Source organism: Paroedura picta, chromosome 1 (genome assembly GCF_049243985.1).
Source record: "Paroedura picta isolate Pp20150507F chromosome 1, Ppicta_v3.0, whole genome shotgun sequence".
NCBI lineage: Eukaryota > Metazoa > Chordata > Lepidosauria > Squamata > Gekkonidae > Paroedura > Paroedura picta.
The window spans coordinates 24999020-25019982 of NC_135369.1; the positions used below are offsets into that span (position 1 = coordinate 24999020).

The 20963-nt window shown below is 43.5% G+C and overlaps 1 protein-coding gene across 1 annotated transcript; it reads left to right on the forward strand.

Moving 5' to 3' along the window:
- Window positions 1-417: 417 nt before the first annotated feature.
- Window positions 418-16849, forward strand: C1H21orf91 (chromosome 1 C21orf91 homolog). Its single transcript, XM_077328847.1, has 5 exons — window positions 418-548; window positions 4415-4545; window positions 12286-12816; window positions 13724-13786; window positions 15591-16849. The coding sequence occupies exons 2-5, from the start codon at window positions 4422-4424 to the stop codon at window positions 15749-15751; spliced, it is 879 nt and encodes a 292-aa protein (XP_077184962.1). The 5' UTR covers window positions 418-548; window positions 4415-4421; the 3' UTR covers window positions 15752-16849.
- The last annotated feature ends 4114 nt before the right edge of the window (window positions 16850-20963 follow it).

Here is a 20963-nt window from a genome sequence, read left to right on the forward strand (position 1 = left end):
ATTCAAGCAGGTAGCCGTGTTGGTCTGAAGCAGCAGAACAAGTGGCACCAAGGGAGAGGCGGGAAATAAATATAATAATAATAATAATAATAAGACCAACCACGTGTGCGCACACCAAAGCTCATGCCTTGAATAAAACGTCGTTAGTCTCCAAGGTGCCACTGGACTCTGAATTTGTTCTCGGCCCTGTGTGCTAATTAGCCGTTCGCCCGTTGCCCATATGCAGGGACTGGTAATTTCCATTTCAATGTATCTAAAAAAGTGGTCCTGCACAGGAAAACCTAGAAGCCAGCAAACTGCGGCTCTCCAGACGCCCGGGGACTACAATTCCCATGAGCCCCTGCCGCTGGCCATTCCCTACCTGGGTTGGTCCGGACGGCATCGACGGCTTCCACCCCCCCCCCCCCGTCACGCAATGGTGTCGCGCAGAAGCAGAAGGGGCGGGGCTTGAAGCGCGCGGGGCTTTTTCTCGGCCCAGGTTTGACATCGGCAGCCATTTGCAGGGGAAGAGAGCGGAGCGGAGCGGCGGAGGCCGGCGGGAAGCCGCGGTGAGAGGAGACGCCTGGGCGGATCTGGGCTCGGCGCGGGGAGGGGATGGAAAGCCGTGCCGGGATAGCTGAGGAAGCCTCCTCAGGCGGGGAGGGCAGGAAAGGAAGGGCCGCCCACCGCCGCGTGGTGCTCCGTGGCGTCTCTTCTCCCCCCTGCGACCCTCTTCCTCCCCCCCCCCCCCGTCTCAGGCCTTGCGCTGCCCTCGCAGGTGAAGGCGGCTGTGCTGGGTGGGTGGCTCCCGCTTCCCTCTCTGTGCCGAGCTCTGGGTGGCCGTTTCTTGCCATGGGAAAGTCCTGGCCGCTTGAGGGGTGGAGTTTGGGGAAGGGAAGGGAAGGGGTCTCAGCGGAGACGTGATACCTAAAATGCCCTATTTCTTAGAGGGGACCTAATCTCTCGTCTGGAGTAGTAATCCTTGGGCAACTCTGAGTCTCACCTGGGGACTTGGCAGCCCTGGGTTCTGGGAGCCTCCTGCTTATTCCTGGAAAAGAGCACCACATAGTCAGAAAGCAGCAGGGGGAGTGGGCCTTGATGCATGTACTTTATCTCCCCCCGTTGTTGTTTTCCTGTGGGGCTTCCTTCTTGGGAATAAGTAGAGCATCCCCAACTGTATTTGGTGGCGAGGTAGAGCTAACTGATAGGCGGTTGTTGGTGTTCTGGGGCTCAGTTTTAAAAGACAAATCCCAGGGCGCCTCTTGGGACATCATGTGAAACTGAAAGAGGAACCCTGTAGTGCTTTAAAGATAAACAGATATTCTGTGTCTGTGAATCAGAGCTCATTTTATTTGATGCATGGAATGTCCCTTCAAAGCAGCTGAAGCAACAGAAACGAGGGGAGGAGATTACTTATTTATTTTATTTATTTAATTTCTATACTGCACCTTCTCAGCACAGCTGTCTCAGTGTGATTTACAACATAAAAACAGTCATAAAAACAATTTAATAAGAATTAAAGACAGTTAAATGAACTAGTACACTGCAGCTGCCAGACTTGCCAACAGAACAGCTCTGCTTCCTTCTTAGTCCAGGTGGGAGAGGGTTATGGAGGAGGGCCCTATTGATGGTACCCTGTTGACTTGTTGGCCTCAGTCAAGGGCCAGGCGTAAGAACTGTATTTTACAGAACTGGGGCAGTTCCTGTAAAACCTGCAGTTCTTCTGGGAGCTCATTTCACGGGCCGGGGCCAGGACTGAAGAAGCCTTGGCCGTGGTTGAAGCCAAATTTACATCTCTCAGGTTAGGGGTCGCCAGCATGTTCATGTTGGCAGAGCAGATTGCTCTTTGGGGGATATAGTCAGTAAGAGCTCTGCGCTCCACCGCTACCAACTAGCTAGGGATCCCTGGCCCTAAAGAAGTCCGCCTGGTCTCGACCAGGGTCAGAGCATTCTCTGTTCTGGCCCCCACCTTGTGGAATGAGCTCCTGGTGGAGATCAGGGCCCTGACGGAGCTTAAACAGTTCCGCAGGGCCTGTAAAAAGGAGCTCTTCTGCCAGGCATGTGGTTGAGACCAGACATAATCAACAGCGACTGAAGGGTCCCTGCTTCCCCCTCTGCCCCCCCCCCCCCGTCCCTCCTCGGAATTACACCAGTATGCTCTGGACCTGTTTGCATTGTAGCACTGCTGTATTGTCTATATTGTTTATACGGTTATATTGTTATATGGTTACAACTATTAGTTATTATTGTAAGGTTATTCACATGTTTATAGACTGTTTTATGTATTATTCTTTGTTCTCATGTAAACCGCTCTGAGCCTCCAGGGAGGGCGGTATATAAATATAATAAATAAAATAATAAATAAGGCAGTCCCTCGCAAATGGTCTTAACAGTCAGTACCAATACCTTGGACCTGATTGGGAATTCAACCAGAATTTACAAGGAGAGGTCATTGTAAAACAATGGGTAAAAGACTAATTAAACCTGTGTATAGTGAAAAATGTCTCACCACATGCTTTGTACATTTACCTTGTTATGTCCATGGGCATGGCTTCTGAGAGCACATTCATGACTTCCAGTTGTATTGATGCCTACTGTTTTTGAAAGTGATAGGAAAATTAATTCCCTTTTGATTATTTCACTCAAACAAAGTATTCTTGTTTTAGGTTTGACATTGTCTCTAAAAGTTCAGAACAATAACTGAACTTGAGTCACCAAGGTATGGATTCTAATATAGACTCTGTCCCACACATAGTTTAATCTTCTGCTGGTAGATGTACTTTTGCATTTATTATAAAAAGGGGCTACCTTATCTAATTCATAGAATGATTTTGAATATCTGGCCAGCAAAAGGTACTATGTGAACTACTGATTGCTTAATTCTCTTTATAGAAAGGCTACAATCCTGCTTGTAGCTTCTGTAACTGTTAAGGGGAGCAGTTCAGCCCCCCCCCCAGTGTTAATAGATACTTGAAGAAAACTAATGAACCTGTGCTGGGGGGGGGGCAGCACCTTCACCTTCTTATTCCAGCTGAAAGAGGAGCTGGAGATCCCATTAGCTTACTACTTAATCTTTTCCAGACAAATAAATCGGAACACACTGCCTTGTTTGATTTGGCCTGGCTGCCTTTGAGTAAACCAAACTGTATCCTGGATGTTGCTTTAAGAGGACGCTGAATACAAATGAGATTTAAGCCTTGTACCTCTTGTGCTTGATATGGGAGATCTGATAATGGCAGAAGAATCGCTAACCAGATTAACATCTGCAGAGTGCTGCAGTAACTGAACCAGCGCATACTTTCTACGCCCTTGATAGCAATTCCCAGGAAAATGTTTGTTTTCCTATCATAAGAGTTTCAGGATAGTAGTACCTGCAAAGTAAATGTAAAGTATTTAGGTCAAGGAAAACCATCTGGATGTGGAGAATACTGTTGTCCTGTCTTAAATTATTGTAATGTTATATTTGTAATTAAATTTCTATAACACACTTCCCGGTATTTACCTGCTCAGGGCAGCTTACATAATTTAAACACATAATTTAAATACCTAAAACAGTTAAAAATAGTTAAAATTATATCATATACACATCAATTAAAAATCTTTTTCTGTGTACTCCCCATCCTACAGGAGTGGGTTGTTCTTAGAAAGGGCCCATTTAGGTGGTGGTATTAATCGTTTACTGCCCCTGCCAAAATCATGGTGGAAGAGCTCTGTTTAGCAGGTCCTACGGAACAGGGGAGGGGAGTTCCTGGAGGGCCTATAGCTCTTCAGGGAGCTTATTCCACCAGGTAGGAGTCAGGACTGAAAAGGCCCTGGCCCTGGTTGAGACCAGACATACTTCTCTAGGGCTTGGGATTACCCGCCTATTTGAAATGGCTGAGTGAATTGTTCTTCACGGGGGTATAGTCAGCAAGGCAGTCCCTCAGGTATGCCAGTCCCACACTGTGTATGGCCTTGAAGTTCAATAGCAAAATCGTGAACTGAGCCTTCAGGGAGGGCGGTATATAAATCTAAATAAATAAAATTAATCTAGAATTCAACTGGAAGCCAGTACAGTTGCCTAAGAATAGGTCTAATGCTGGCTCTCCAAGGCGTTCGGATCAGGACCCACACTGCTGCATTCTGAACCAGTTAGTAGAACAAAATGATGGCTAGAGAACACACTTCAATCTTAAATTACAGGGCCTGTAAAACAGAGCTCTTCCACCAGGCATTTGGTTGAGGCTGGGTGGTGGAACATTGATTGGGTTCCTCCTTTCCACCCCACCTCTGGTGGGTGTTGACATGCACAGTCATGCACATGGCAGGAAAGGATATAGTGCTTGGGGGCGTGAGATCTTGTTTTAATTTTCTTTGCTTTATATTTTACATGATGATGATGTGAACTGCCTTGAGCCAGCTGTATTGGTAACAGGGTAACTTTATTATTTTTTAGGGACACTATGAGTGAAGAGCAGTTTGTTAACATTGACTTGAACGATGATAATGTTTGCAGCATATGCAAATTAGGAACGGAAAGAGAGACTCTCTCATTCTGCCACATTTGTTTTGAGCTGAACATTGAAGGTAAGTGCAGTTCAGTATTTAATACCGGGCCTTTCAGTGTGAGGGGGCCACTAATATTGGCCTGTTTAATGTCCAGCCTCATTTATGTTTCACTCCCTTATGTCCTGGTTTGCACAGAAACAGGAAAAGGTACGCATCTATAGCAGAGATATTTCTATGGTTCCTTAGCTTTCTCCAAAGGACAGTGTTTTTAACAGCTTAGGAGAGGGCATAAAAGCTACTGGGCTTGCTGCCTACCAGTGGGACAAGAGTGCAAGTAGATTTGTGGATTTCTGCTTTGGAGAGTCCCAGATTGAGGATCTAAAAACTACATTATGAGAAGGAAAATAGTTCACTGACTAGAAGGACAATATGTGCTCTGTTTGTCAGGGGGAGTGATAGCCATGATATATGACTGGGTGAAAATCCTCAGCAAATGTTCTCAAATTATAATTTGATAATGTTTCCATGTGTTTATTCACATCAGATGTCTAAATGAAACACAATTGTCCTGCGTCTGAGGTTCACATTTAATTACAAGTGTGTAAATACCTGCAGCAGTATTTTATGTTCTTGACTGAAAGTTTTCAGAAGTTGCTGGGATAGGTCTCATTTCTCTGCCATTAGAAGGCTTCCAAGGTGAGCAGAACAATTTGTTCTGCAAGGGAAAAAGCTCATCCACTAGTTCACTGTATGTGGCATTAAACAGGGTGAAATCCTTCACTCTCCTCCTGCCTCTCATGAGAATACAATGCTGCTCTGAGTTGGGGGCAGGTAAAAAGTACACTGCAGTTGGCCCACAGGTTTGGGAGGCTGACAAACAATTGCCATCTGGGTCTAGTCTGATTATCTGGATTGCTGGGATAACCTGTATATTATTTTGCCCTTATAATATGAATACACTCGTGCAACTTCAAGCCCTTGTTTATTCAGGACCATCTTCCCAGAATGGATTGCCCTTGTGGCTTGCTTGAACAGCTTACACTTCCATCATTTGTGTGTAGAGTTCCTAACCTAGTTAAATGAGCATGGCATTGTATATTCCAAAATGTGTGGAAGCCTGCAACATCTACCAAGGGTTTCAGCAGGATATGAACCATAACACATTGCTGTGACGATACTGGCTGTAAATCTCATGCAACTCTAGAAATTTAACTTAGTACATGCAGGCACTGTATGTCACTACATAGGTGACTTTGGTACTCTCCTTCAACTTGAGTCAATGGACTGTATGCTAAAAATTCCTTACATTAATTTTGGCTCCATCTTGGTATTGTATCCTGACAGGACAATTAATTGAACTTCATGGGTTTTGCTGGCCTATTATCTTTCAAGGCGAGCCATGCCATAGTCTTTGTTTTTAATCTTAATATTTTTGTAGCTCATTCATTCTAATTGGAACTTAAGGTACATCACACCATATAAAATAATATAATCAGACAGCTAAGACTTCCAATTAACAGTGCAGTGGGACCAGGATTGCAAAGTTAGAAATCTCATGTTCCTCCAAGTGCAAAATAATTAAAATCATTTGATGATCAGTTTGCCAATTCATTTGACAGCAAGAACAGTTAGTTGGAGCGTTAATTTGCCTAATTGACTAATACATTCATTTTAAAATTGATTTACATGTACTGAAAATTGTCCCATTGACTTGCATGCACTTTAAATAGTTGCAGCCCTGAAGTCACTATTTGCACACTCCCCAAACATGAGATCCTGAAACAGCTTTCTTCAGTTGAAGGGAAGAGAGACATAAAGGAGGCTATAGTTGGTGAGCTGTAGCAGTGGATCTGCTTTTGTGTCTGTTCTTTGTTCTCTGAACATGCCCAGCTGTTAGCAAAACTCGGAAGAGTGGAGACTTGCACACAAAGAGAAAACAAGCCCAGCATGTGTTGTGTAAGAGAAACAGGAGCTGGGTACAAAAGCTAGAGTATACAATCAGATTGTCGGTTGAGGAAGGTTACAAGAAAAGTGACTAATGCTTGCTTCAAAGGAGATGGGAGGGAGCTGTTCTGAAATGATCATTATAAATTAGAGATAATTTAAGGGTAGTTCTGGCTTCCTCTGCATGTATCCACTTTCTGTTTTAAATATCTTGTTCTGTGTACAGCCAAGGAAATAGATACATGGTGCTGGGACAGGAATTCCTTAGAGCGTTATTATTTAAATCTTATATCAGGGATGATCAGAAGCACAGCTGTGCTTGATGAATAACAAAATCGTGTGTGTGTGTTATAAGAAAGCCTCTTGCACATAGCTGAAAAATGAACGTTTATATTTGCAATTTCATTCGGATTGCATGCTTTGGCTTGTTAGCTTGCCTGCAAATCAGGATTACACACCCTGGTTTGGAGTGAGAGAGCAAACCATGTGTTGACTTGCTTCTCTTTTAATGCTTTTGAGTTCTGCATATGCCCTAGGCACTTAACTATGTCAGTGAAAGTCAGCTGGGCCCCTCTCAAATGTGGGCAACTCCATGTCCTTCCAGACCTCAGTCCTCCAAACTAACAGCCCTTGTGTCTTGTCAGGATTCAGTTTCAACTTGTTTACAGCCAGCCCTTTGACCCCAGGAGTCAGACAGTGTCTCAGGACCTCTACAGCCACACTGGGTGATTTGGATAAAGAGGTATAAAGCAGGCTTTCATTGGCAAATAGATGACAGCCTTCTTTAAAACAGAAAATGGTTTGTCCAAAGAACTTTACATAGAGGATGGGGGAGTAAGATTGAGACTTGTGGAACCCCTTGGGGCACACCCACCACTGGTCTCACCTGGTCTTGAACAACAGCTCTCTGATAAACTCATCCATAAATAAGAGTTTATATCAATCCAAAACACACCCCTTAGTCCCTACATCTATCTCCAAATGCCTCAGCCAAGATGGCAAGGCTGCAGTATCAGAGCCTATTAATCAATTCAGTAAGAGCAACAAAAATTGTCACTTGTCTACATTTAAATGGATATCATAAGCAAAAGTCGCCAGCACTGTCTCCATCCCATAGTTTGACCAGAATCTAGACTAAAAGTCTCTTACCTTGTCCAGAAATGGCAAATTAGAGATTGGGCAATAATTTGCCATCTAATTCTTCTTGAGCAGTGTTTTCTAAGTGGATGACTTCCAGTTTTAATGACCAAGGAAAAGGTGCATTGAGGTATTGATTTATGATGGGCATTTGGAACTACTTAATATGATCCTTACATGATTTCAGCAACAAAATTGGACAAGGATCAAGTATAATTTGTAGCCTTCCCAAGAACCTGTTGACATTCGTCAGAGTTAGATTGAAATGTACCATACATGGACCAGACCCTGGACACTAATATCTCAGCTGTTTTACAACCAGAAATAAAATTAGAACATTCATTAGAACTTCATTAAAAAGTCAGTTTGAGTACTTAGAGATGGGACTATGAGGCCAGAAGTAAATCAGTAACTGTTGGCCTCTGTCCGACTCTGCCAGCTTAAAAACCCTCTTGAGGGCTATCTCGTATGATACCCCCCATGCCCATTATGGGCAATTTTAATGCCATTTAATCCTGCATTTTAATGTTTAATTGTTAATTTTAATTCTAGATAATTTAAATTTTTACTCTATATTTTGTAATTTATACATATTCATAAACTGCTCTGAGTTTCCAAAGAGTCAACAAATGCTGGAAAACCTTAAGCGGCTAAGCTGGGTGCAAAATAGCTTATGTAATGGTAGCAGTGATGCAAGAGTTCTTTGCCACGGTGTGTGCTAATTCAGGTCTTGAACTGAGCTCTCTAGCAATTACATTCAGATTTAATTTGAGGGTTTACCAAATTGCCGATCATTTCCAGAAATTTCTAATTCCAAGTTCCTACCTATGGCATTTCAGAATGCAGATGGTCCGTAAGGCTCCATGAGCAGACCCATTTTAACTGGCTCCCCATCAAGTGTCATTACTAAATTAACCCATGACCACAGCGCATGCTGAATCTCCAGCCCCCGAAGTTTCAATGTGAAAAGATTATCCATGGTATGTCCTTTATTATGTGTGGGCTATGAAATCCTGAGCAGGTTCTGACAGCATGAACATTGAAATCTCCAGAAACAGTGGTCCCCAACCTTTTTATCACTGGGGACCCGTCAACACTTGACAATTTTACTGAGGCCTGGGGGGGGGTAGTCTTTTGCTGAGGGATGTCATGGCCACCTGAGCCCCTGCTCCACTTGCTTTCCCACTGGCGCCCCTGATTTCCTGCTGGGGGGTGCTGCCAGCAGTGACTGCGCAGTGCCATGCCGAGGGGGAGCCCCAGCCATGGCGGCCACTGGAGAGCACCAAAGGTGAGCTAGTGGCAGGGCAGCCCCCGAGGCAGCAGCTGGGGAGGAGGACAAGGAGGAGCCGTAGCCCAGTACTGACTGATCCACGGACCGGTCCCGGTTCCTGGACTAGGGATTGGGAACCGCTGTCCCAGAACATATAGCATAGGTATCTTAAGAAGAAAAACTTTTTTTTGTACCCGCTTTTTGCTTCCTCTCTCCACACCTGCGACTGGCCCAAGGCCACCCAGCTGGCTTCATGTAAGGAGTATGGACTCACACCTGGCTCTCCTGATTAGAGACCATCTCCTTAACCGCTACACCATGTTGGCTCTCTTTTAAGCCCCAAAGTACCTCTGCCATGTCAGTCAGGGTGTGTGGTGGGGAAGTAGGTGGTAGAATGCCCAGGCTGTGCCTGGAATCCATTACAAGAAACAGACAATTCTAGCAGTCATTTGCACTGGGAATTTGAAATTGGGAAAGAGTCAAGGACGATGATAGCCACCCAGCCCAGATCTCCAGTTCAGGGTGGTTGTTGTTGTTGTTGTTGTTGTTATTAATAAAATAATAATAATAATAATAATATCATCATTCGATTTATTGCCCGCCACTCCCTTGTGGCTCATGGCGGGTTACAACATTTTAAAACCCCATTAAAATCCATTAAAACAACAACTACAGTTTCGACATTATTAGTTAGCTAGCTAGCATGGCAAGATCGGCTAATCAACTTCCCCCTCCTACTACTGGCAGGTTGATGAAAGAACCTCATAACCAGGTGGAAGAAACTAAGACAGACCAACCTATGGTGTATAAATATTGCTTTGAGCTTGAGGAGATAATTATAGTATTTGGGGGAATCGAACTTTACTGTCATTTTATTTTCATTAATCTGTCCTAAGAATTAATTCCGGTTCCCTGAGGGATCTATTTTGAGTTTTTTTGGCATCTTAACTGGAATTTTATGATGAAAGGATTGGATCTCATAGAGTTCCTGAAGGCAGAAGTGGGATAGTTTTCACCCATTCTTCCCTTCTGGAGTCGACCTGACCTTCCCATTCTGTTTTAGGGGGTTTCCTGCCCCCGGAGCAGCAACACAGGGCCATTTCTTTTGTTGCACTCGGAGGGGTTATGTTCCACCCACAGACATTTACACTGGATCCAGTCTACAATGTCAGTCTTGCCTACTTTTCTGGATTATAAATGTCTATAAGTAGACCTTAACAGGACTGCCAAAGGACACCAGATTTCTGTTCTCCACATGGCCTCCAGGTTCAACAGGAAAGAACTCCTTTGCATAATTGAGCTGCTGTATCCTTCTAGTTAAAATAGTAACACGTTTCTGCCCGTGGGAGAATTATGTACTTGCACTCTCATGGAGCACAGAGCGTATTTTATTTTTTGTACGGCGTGACCCAGTTCACAGCGGATGTACCTGTCATGGTCACAGGTCTAATTAGGGATGCTTGGGAGCGGATCTAGACTAGTCTTTCCATGAGTGTAAGCCGCTATGCCCATGTCTCCACCCAAATGGGGGTGGGTGTTGTACTCCACAGGTCTTGTACCCATCTCGGTGCTCATTGCAATTCAAGCTGAGGCTACCTTAGACAGATGCAAAATGAAAGAGAGTAACAAATGGTTGGCAGTCTTGGGTGAGTGTGACGTTTGGGTGGAACATTTCAGAGAACATACGTTCCAATAAAGAGCCACACCTTCCTTGAAAGTGCCTTGGAGATCAGATCTTATTTTGAACCTGTAATTTACAGAGCATTCCCTTTGACTCTAAAAAGCGTGGGGATAGTATTCTGGCAGTTTAATTTTTGTCCCTTACTTACCAACAGTGTTCCTAGGTAAATACTTGTTTCTAGGTAAACAGATGGATGCAAATAAGAACTGGCATTGAATTGGCAATTAACGGAAAGCCGTAAGCATCAGCATTCTCTTTATAATGCAAGGCAGCTAATCCATCTGCAGTTCTACACTATTCGTGGTTTATGAAAGGAAAGCAAGAGGAGGAAACGTCAAAAATGCGAAATTATTCCAAAACCCGCCTTAAGCTGGGTTCTCTTATGCTAACCTTCCTGTAAAACGTTCAGAAAAATCCAGTGAAATATAACACCACACAATTCTCCTCAAGCCCACTGAAAATAAGGAACTCTTGCTGTCAGATACCGTGCAACTGTGTGATAGTAATGAGAAAACAAAGGTAGTATAATACAAGAAGAGCAGAGAGGGGGGCCAGGACAGGCATAGGGAAATACTATGTCACTTATTAGTTAACTAACTTGTAGAATTTAAGATGTACTTTTGATCACCAACTTAGATGGCTTTGAAAGGGGCTTAGGTAAATTCTTGAAGGATAAGCATACTTATGCTAATGGCAGAGGGAACTGTCATGTTCGGAGACAGCAAATCTGTGAATATCTGCTGAGGAGAGCAATGGGGAGAGCTTTTGGCTTCTGAGCACAACAGTCTGGCATGCTGTAGATTGTCACACATACTGGGGGCTGCCAACCCTTTCACTGCATAGAAGTCCCAAACTGTCATATTTTCAGATTTCCAAGCTGCTACAGTGTGAAGGAACTGTATGATCAAATGTTTACAATGTTCTGTTTATGTAGTAACACATCATGTCGTAAGCTTTAATGGCTTATCATGGTTTTTCCAGTCATCTGAAACCACAACTAGTGTAACCCTCCTGGGCTTGAAAAAACTTCCACTAATTCTGAATTGGGGTGCTGGTAGTTGAAATCTCTGAAATTGGTTCTAATGCACGGAACCAATCATTTTTTTGAATACAGCACAGAACAATTCCTTATTGGAAGGTAGTGTTCTCAATATAGTTTTGGAAGTCTTCCTCTTAATCAGGATATTGTTGTCTCTTAGCAAGTTTACAAGTGCAACTTCCTGGAAACTGTAACATCCTGGAAACTGTAAAGCAGCATTAAAGTCAGGCGGAAATCCAGCAACAAGTTTCTTGCACCCAGGAAAAGCTTTTCTGCAGATCAGGGATGCCCAACCAAGGGTCCGTGGGAACTCCAGAGGGGGTCTGCAGCCTTTCCCCTCCTGCCTTAATGGACTTGGCCACAAGCTAGGGAACTGGTTGCTTCCTTAGCCCCTCCTCCCCTTTCCCAAATGTTAGTTCTCTCATGGTTTCTGCACCTGGGAGGGGGTGGGGCCTGTGCACCTACTCCTGTGTCCGGTCCATGTCATCTGTCCCCCTCCCCTTTCTCCTTGGACCTGCCTGTTAATGCAGGTGGTGATGTCACTTCTGAGGGCATGCAACCTCTGGGGGCACAGCAGGGAGGCATGGCCAGCTAACATCATGGCCAAAAGGTTGAAAAAGGCTACTGTAGATTTTCTTAAAACATGACCCCTAATTGCTTTCTCTGAGGTTTCAAAATAGTCCTAATAAAATGTTTGCTGTAAGCTAACTTGTAAAAAAAAAATTACCATTTGTTTTCTCTTCCCAGGGATCCCAAAATCTGATCTCCTGCATACAAGGTCATTGAGAGGGCACAGAGACTGCTTTGAGAAATTCCACTTAATAGCAAACCAGAGTTGCCCACGGTCAAAACTCTCCAAGAGCACTTATGCAGAAGTGAAAAACATCTTAAGCAGAAAAATTAACTGGATTATACAGTATGCACAAAACAAAGATTTGGATTTGGATTCTGACAGTTCCAAGCAAACACAGCGCCACCTCTTTAGCTTCAGACATGCGAGAGAGAGGAAGCTCCTTCCTCAGTTTGATTCCCAGGTTCCTAAATACTCAGCCAAATGGATAGACGGGAATGCCGGGAGTATTTCAAACTGTTCACAAAGTATTTTGGAACAGAGAGAATCCAGTGGTTTTAGACTTGACATGTTGCAACAAACAGGTGCTACATTTTGTTGCAGTGGTACGTTGTGGTCTAGTCATAACCAAACACCAGAAGTGGAAAAAGTTAAAACTGACACAAACACCTGCGTCCGAAGAACTCCCCAGTATAGCAGGGAGCAGTGTAAGTAGAAATGATTATTTTTGTTCCATGTGGTTTAACAAAGCAGTTCGTAATCTTCACCAGCTGAACGTAGATAGTCACAGTGTCGCATAATCACCAGGATTTACCAAGGGGGAACAGGTGAGGTTGCAAGCTGCGCCCCCTAAAATTAGGCCACTCTTGTTTTCAAGTTTGTTAACAGATGCAATCATAACTACTTGTAATAAACACATTCCATTTAGTGATTGCACTAGTACAGACCCAATAATGCTTCACCTTACCCAATTTCGCTTCATCTTAGATATGCAGTCACATCTGTTTTAGACTCTTAAGGTATCACTGCCGTTCTGTTTTATTCGATCCACCATATTGTGAGTTGAACTAGATATGTATAGTTTTTTTGCATGCATAGTGTGAGAATGTCAGATAGAGGTTTTTATATCCCCTTTTTGAACTCCTCTGCCAGCTTAGGTAAGTTTCTGTTCAGGGGTTCAGGAGTTAATTGATCTTCATTTTCAGCTGAACAATGGCTTTTTGTTTCTTTAAGTCTTTGTAAAGGAACAGTAACAGTGGTGGCCTGTAAGTATGAAACCCTGTTAAGGGGAAATACAAAAATGTCCACACTGTGGTAGGGCATTGTATTGCATTACTAGCAGTCTGATATTTTTGTAAGGCTTTGAAATTAGATAGTATTTTCCAGTGTTCCAATGTATGCCTAGGGGGGAAGGGAGGGGACACCCCAATAATGGAGAGATGACTGAGCAGCTTATTAATTTGTTACACTTTACACAGTGGTTGCTATTGACATGCAAATAAAAGTAGTTAAAGGGAATGCTTGCATGAGAAGCCTCCCCTATCCTGTGAGAAGCTTGAGAAGCCTCCCCTATCCTGTGATATCTCACTGATCTGTTTTGTTTTCATGTTTCAGTGAGTATGATGGTGTTTGAAGAGGTGCAGCAACTGAGTGAGAAACTCCTCAAGCAAATACAAGGTGAGGGAAAGCTGCATTATATGGTGGAGCAGCTACAATGGGGAGGGGGGGGTGTTTCTGGGGTAAACCACTGGATTAAAGACTGTCCAATTTCCTACCCTGTATCCACCCTACTGTGGATTATTTAAACCCCAGCCACGCACAATCAAAAGGAGGGAAACAGATTTTCTTTAAAAGCTTTGTAGCATGTAAGCAATGTGCTCCCTAATTTTCTTATTTGGAAACCTGCTAATCTAAGGCCATAACTGTAGAATAAAGTATTGTAAGGTAAGCATTTTATGTGGATTGCTTCAGTATACAATGTAAAACTGGCTCTTGTCTTCACTCCCCTAGGTTGCAAATTTTAGATTTGAAGAAGTGTGCTTGCACACGAAAGCTTATCTTGAATAAAACGTTCTTGGTCTTAAAGGTGTCCCTGGATTCACACTTTGTTAAACTTTTGCCCAATGTCAATAACTACTTTGTAATTAAGCTACAATTAACATAAAAAAATCAGCCAACAAGGATTCTAACACTTTATTTGGAACATCCGCATAAGGGGCGAGAATTCTTGCTCTCTGCCCCCTCCCCCTCCCCAACCTCCTTACCTGCTGGCAAGTCTTCTGGTGGGGGTGGGGCCAATTCAGCAATACACAGCACTGTCTCGCTGGGCTGGCCCTACCCCCCCCCCATCAGTCTCCTAAAGCTGCCCCCGTTCTCTGGAATGCGGGGGCAGCCTCAGAGGCACAGCGTGGCCGGGGCCAGCCCAGTGACACAGTGCTGTGCGTTCCACATCAATAAACCCTGAAGGGAGATTTGATTTCATTTTCTCCAGACAGGTTAGCCTAGCTGATTAGGCATCACTGGAACCTATTTCCATCCTTTCCAGTTTCACTTTTTTAGCAGAGCTCCTCTCCACATGTAAGTTAAGAATGTCAGGCCCTTAACAGGATCCTTGCTTGCCTCGCTAAAACGAGCTTTCTTTCCTAAGCCAACCTCAAACTCTTAACTAAAAGCCAAATAAAAACCTGGTTAAGCCGATGCTCTTATCCAGAACCATGAAATACCCAGTTTGAGGAATAAAATCTTCCTTCTCCTCCTCAAGCTGAGGCTAGCCCATTTGCTTTTATCCAGTGGAATTCCATGGGCTCTGATTGGCTGACACACTTGGATTTGATTGAGGAAAAAATCACAGGGATTGGTTTAGAGCAGAGGTATTCAACCTGTGGTCCTCCAGATGTCCATGGACTACAATTCCCATGAGCCACTGCCAGCAACCGCTGGCAGTGGTTCATGGGAATTGTAGTCCATGGACATCTGGAGGACCACAGGTTGACTTCCCCTTGTTTAGAGCCCTGGAGGTGAAGTGGGACTTTTGGGGGTGATCTGGGGATTCATTAGTTTCTAAACATTCAAGTAATAATCAATCAGCACTTCAAACATTTAGGTTCAGTAGCATTTTGGAGACCAACAAGATGGTCCGCGTGAGAGGGGTGGCCGATAAATCCCATTATAAATAATGCGTCCAAAAGTCGATCTGATGACGTCTCAAAACATTGCACCCCAAAAACCTTGTTGATCTCGAACAAGCTATGGGACTGGGATCTTGCTGTTCTACTGCCAGCCAAATTGGCTGTCCTCTGAAAGCGCTTTTGAAAGCTGATTAGTACGTCTGCTCTTCAGTGTTAAGTTTAGCAAAAGTCCTCCCCACACACAAATATGGGGCAACTATTAGAGAAAGCAAATGAAACTAGCAGTTTCGCCGTCTCTCATTGCATGTGCCTTTGGAAACAGCGACTTAACTTGACGCCAAAACTTCTTTCAGATGTGTTTGAAGAGCTAACTCTGCAAGTGCAAGAAAAAGACTCCTTGGCTTCACAGCTTAATGTTCGTCACATCGCCATTGAACAGCTACTCAAGAACTGTTCCAAATTACCATGTCTGCAGATGGGACGGGCAGCGATGAAATCCAATATATCCATCTAAAAGCACCCCAGCGTGCATTTACCCTCTTCCTTGGCCTGAGTTGTGTGCACTTAAGCAATGTTTGGGGAGACTCATGAGCTTGTCTATATTATTATAAGATATAAAGGAAGTTACATATGGTGTTCCTTTAAAAAAAAGTCTTGATATTTTTGTTAGAAAGGGCAATGTCTGGTGTACAAAGAAGAGAGGCAGACCCTACAGGGGGCAGCAAGAATACAATTAGATAGGATAGTGAGGTCAGCACCTTCTCTCCTTACAAGCATCATTGCTTGTCTGTCTCCAGGTTGCTACCCTCAGGGCAATTTCCCCCTTCTCGGAAGTGCCACAATTGGCCTTGACCCTCTCTCTTTCAGCTAGAGATGTAGTTAGGACCCAGTCCGTATCTCATTCCTATCAAGTGTGTTAATTCCTAAATAAACCTTTATCAGGTTGTGCACGGTTGCTGTGTTAATTACTCTGCCAACAGTTTTGACTCTGGAAGTAATTTAAATCTACCAGTTACCAACATTCCTTCCAGTCACTGATGACAAAATATTTGTTCATGTACAGACAGAATTTCTTTTGTTAATAATACGGGAGATTAAAGGATTAAATAGTTTTTAGGTACCAAGAAAATGGAAAAGAACAGTATTCATGAAATTCACATTTCTTATTTATTGCAAGCAATATTTTATTACTGAAATTTTATACAAGAAGAAACTATTTTAGGTACTTTTCCACATCTCTTTATAAAAGTTTTGAATTGATTGAGTAACCTTTTTGCCTTGTGTAACGATTGTTTACCCCGGTTTCAAATTGGTGGTGTTATCTTCCATGATGAAAATAATTTTAAAGAAGCAAACCTTTAAAAAAACACAACACACCTTGTTTTCCCAAAGACACAATCTCAGTGGCTGTAATGCATTACTTTTAATTTTCAACAACATAGAGTTTATCAGGCATGGATTGTATCTTAATAGAAATGTAAGCACAGCACCTCCTTTTGGAAAGACAGTTCTTGTTTTATTACATGCGGAGCAGGAGTTTTGTTTTGTATGTGGATTTCTAATGCTTAATAAAAAGTATATGGCTTCAAAGAAATAAACCTATGATACCTCATGGAAATTGTGTTTATACTTTTTGTTGTGGTGGTAAACTGGAAATTCTGTGCCAAGGGAGAGTTGGCATCTTATGAAGAAGACTGGGATAGAGCCACAATAACTCCACCTGCAGGGAGTTTTTTATATGTTCATGGTGCTAACAATCAAACATGCTACTTTTTAAATGCAATGCACTAGGCTTTAAAGACTGTTCTTGATATTGTGCCGTTCTTTACTCCTACCCCAATAGGTGAGAGGTAGAAGGAAGTGAGCCTCTTGTGGCGCAGAGTGGTAAGGCAGCCGTCTGAAAGCTCTGCCCATGAGGCTGGGAGTTCGATCCCAGCAGCCGGCTCAAGGTTGACTCAGCCTTCCATCCTTCCGAGGTCGGTAAAATGAGTACCCAGCTTGCTGGGGGGTAAACGGTCATGACTGGGGAAGGCACTGGCAAACCACCCCGTATTGAGTCTGCCATGAAAACGCTGGAGGGCGTCACCCCAAGGGTCAGACATGACTCGGTGCTTGCACAGGGGATACCTTTACCTTTAGAAGGAAGTGGAGCTATAAGTGGAATACAGAAGGAATGAATAAGGTGAACTAGAAACGAAGCAACTCTTGTGTGCTTGTGTATATCAACAGCTTTCAATTTCTAGTCTTCTGGGGTGGCTGGCACAAATGTATGCTTACAGTTATAAGCTATTTTTCCCCCAGGTAGAAGTATAGCCAAACAATATTCTTATTGTGTCCCTAGTTTTACCCTTGGATTTGGCCTTGAAATGTGTCAGTTCTGCTCACACGCCACAAGAAGGGAAGGGAAACAGTGCTGCTAGATGTGAGCACAGTTGAGAAAAAATGAGATTAATGAAACTGGCGCATGCTTTATAAACCAGCATTATGCCTCATGCAAGACACTGTGCATCGGAGCTTTGCTTTTATGTTTAGACTTCGTTATTTTCATCTTTTTTCTCTCCCTGGAATCTGGGGGAGGGGGACTAAAGAACTGATACTGCTCAGGTTTCTCTAATCTAGCCAGTCTTCAAAGTACTTTGTGCCAGTGCAAATTCACTTTGAAGTTGTTTCCATTGTAGGCATTCTGAAGATCAAACTGTGCAAGATAATGAAACAAGCTTTGCCTCACCAGGAACCTTCCCCTGAGGCAAAGAAATATTTGAAAGGCTGCCTTGAAATTCCAGTCACTGCTTGTTTCGAGCAGTAATACACCAGTGGACATCTGTAGGATCACCAGCTGACCATGCTCTAGCTTTTTGCCTATCTTAATGCTGCTGCAACAGCCAATCAGTTTATGTAATGGCCCTTAACTCATGGTGTAGCCTTGAAGTTTGACACTTCATATTGGCCAATGCTTTGTTCCATTGCAGAATGTATTCTGATCTGTGCAAATAGTTGAAAGGTGTATCCGAGGATTGCCCACCAATTCAATATGTGCTAAGGAATAGCTGAGCAGGTGAAAGAAGAGCAGGTTTTTACACCCTGCCTCCACTACCCGAAGGCATCTAAAAGCAGTTTACAATCACCTTCCCTTCCTCTCCCCACCACAGACTCCCTGTAAGGCAATGGGGTTTAGAGAGCTGCGAATGGCCCAAGGTCATCCAGCTGGCTGCTTGTGGAAGAGGAGTGGGGAATCAAACCGGTTCTCAATCAGGGTTTTGTGAAACCCTGGGGTTTCTTAATGGCTCTAGGATGGTTTCCTGAATGGGTGGGAGTTAATACTTTTTAAAACTTGTTAAACATTTATTGGGTGATATGACCATATATGGTCATGTCAACCTGCCGTACCTCTCAAAATGGCCAATTATGGGCCAGGAGGAGGTAGGAAGGGGAAGGGGCCCTTGGTGGGCGTGTACCCAGCTATGCTTCCCAACCGTATTCCGCACAATCGCTACCACTTCTGGGGTTTCTTGAAGCCTGAAGAATGTTTCAGGGGAGGGGCTTCTCAAAGTTGAGAAAGGTTGGCATACAGGAATGGGACTGTAACTTCATGAACTTTATCCCGGGATTCTCTTTGGTGGTGGAAAGTACCATCAAGCAGCAAGAGATGAAGAGAGGTAGTTTGCCATTGCTTGCCTCTACATAGCAGCCCTGGAATCCCTTGGTTGTCTTCCATCCTCATAGTAGCCAGGACCGACTCTGCTTAGCTTCCAAGACCTGGGCCCGGTCTGCACATGTAAGATAAAGCACTTTCAATGCACTTTAGAAGTCGATTTCCCTGTTCTGCACTGCAAAAGCCAGCTGCAAAAGCCCCTTGAATGTGCATTATCCAATGTGTGCAGAATGGGCCCTGATGAGAATGGGCTAGCCCAGGGAATCCAGGAGAGTGCAAACATGCTCAGATTGCTGCTGTGAGGGGAGGAAGTGGGGCAGCAAAAATGGGGTAATAATTCCCCCCCCCCAGCACAAGTTTCACACCAAAACGGTTTGGAAGAAAGCCAAGATAACTTCCTTCCCCCACATGGGCTGTCGTTTCATTTTAAAGAGTTATTCCCCACAGCTGCTGTGTGGCTGCAGAGAGTCTGGCCCTTAGGCTAAAAGCTACTGACAAGGAACATGCAGAGAGGCTGTCCTTCATGTTTGTGCCATAAGGCATTTTAAGGATAAGCAGTAACACTTAGTATTGGACCCCAAAATGAATGGACAGCCAATAAAGGGATGTCAGAATGAGAATAATGTAGCTGTGATTGCTTGCCCTGTTAAATAAAGATGCCATTATTCTTCTCCAGAAGTTTCCTCATCAGAACATGAAGATGAAAGAAACCATGACATGTAGTTTGCTTTCAAATACCTTTTGCAAAGGATTCTGAAACGGCGTTACCTTTTGGTTTCAGGTTGGCAAGAAAAAAAAGTATATAGGGAGGAACTACTTGAGTCAAAGTCTCTATTACACCATCTTCTACCAACAGGATTTTTAATCTCCTGCTCAAGATTCCAGGGATACCATACTTTCTGGGGAATCTTAACAGGGACCCAAATGTTGCCTAGAAGACTTTTGCTATGGAAGAGATAAGAAGTAATTAACTGAGACCCAGACTCTCAGCATCTCACAATTAAAGACACTTCTGCCCATTAAGCTCCAATTTTGACAGATTTCTTTCCTTCGCTATATTCCTCCCCCCCCCCCCCGAATTATACCCCAACAAATGGTAACATATGCTAAGATTGTTATTCCTGCTTGGTCCCATGAATCTATTAAACTTTTTTATTGTATTCTATAAGTACCTCTACTTATACGTATGGACTGGTAATTCCCATTTCATTGTATCTGAGGAAGTGTGTGGGCACGCAAAACTTTATACCTTTAATAAAACTTGGCTGGTCTTAAAAGGTGCCGCTGGATTCAATGTTTGTCCTGCTGCTTCAGGCAAAAATGGCTACCTACCTGATTCTAAAATTGAAGTTCCTTTAAACCCATTCCGCTTTATGAGGAGAAAATGACAGTCATTCCTACCTCATTGATCTTTCTAGTGTCTTGGCGGTTTTTCACAAGTGCAGTCCAAATGCTATCCTATCTGTTCAGTTGTTGGATTTTTAAGATGTAGCTGAAGTTCCTTCTGAGAAAGATGACAAGCCACCATTCACTACTTTCCCCTGTTGCCATCCTACCGGCTTTGGTGCCACTGTGTCCTGGCTCTGCTTCATCGCATTTTTAAAAAGAATACTGTAGTATTAAAAGGGCACTTCGGTTGATCCTTACTAGTCTTTCTCATGAGTAGATCCTTTGATGGATTTGTGAAAGATCACAAGGCTGACAATTTATTTCAGTGTGAACAAATAAACACATAAAACTGCTTTATACTGAATCAGGCTGTGGGTCTATCAAGGCCAGTAAGTTTAATTGGACCCCTCCACAAGATCAGGTCCTCACATTAATACCTGTGAGTCCGACCTTGGGTGGGTTTCTGGGACGGGGAGGTCAGGGAGTTTTGCCATCTGGTGGTGTTGTGGGGGGATTGTTGAATTTATGGGGTTTTATGGTTTTATTGTACACTGCCATGAGTCTTTGGACAGGTGGCGGTATAGAAATCGAATAATAAAATAAATAAGTAAAAATGCTGCCTGCTAACACCAGCAGTGGCTGTCCAGGGTTTCAGTCTTCCGTGTCACCTATGACCTGGTACTTT

Bases quoted from the DNA above. Each gene is read 5' to 3' on its own strand.
- C1H21orf91 (XM_077328847.1), top strand. From the start codon at position 4,422: ATGAGTGAAGAGCAGTTTGTTAACATTGACTTGAACGATGATAATGTT. The intron at 4,546-12,285 runs GTAAGTGCAGTT...TTCTCTTCCCAG, and splicing joins TTTTGAGCTGAACATTGAAG to GGATCCCAAAATCTGATCTC. The intron at 13,787-15,590 runs GTGAGGGAAAGC...AACTTCTTTCAG, and splicing joins ACTCCTCAAGCAAATACAAG to ATGTGTTTGAAGAGCTAACT.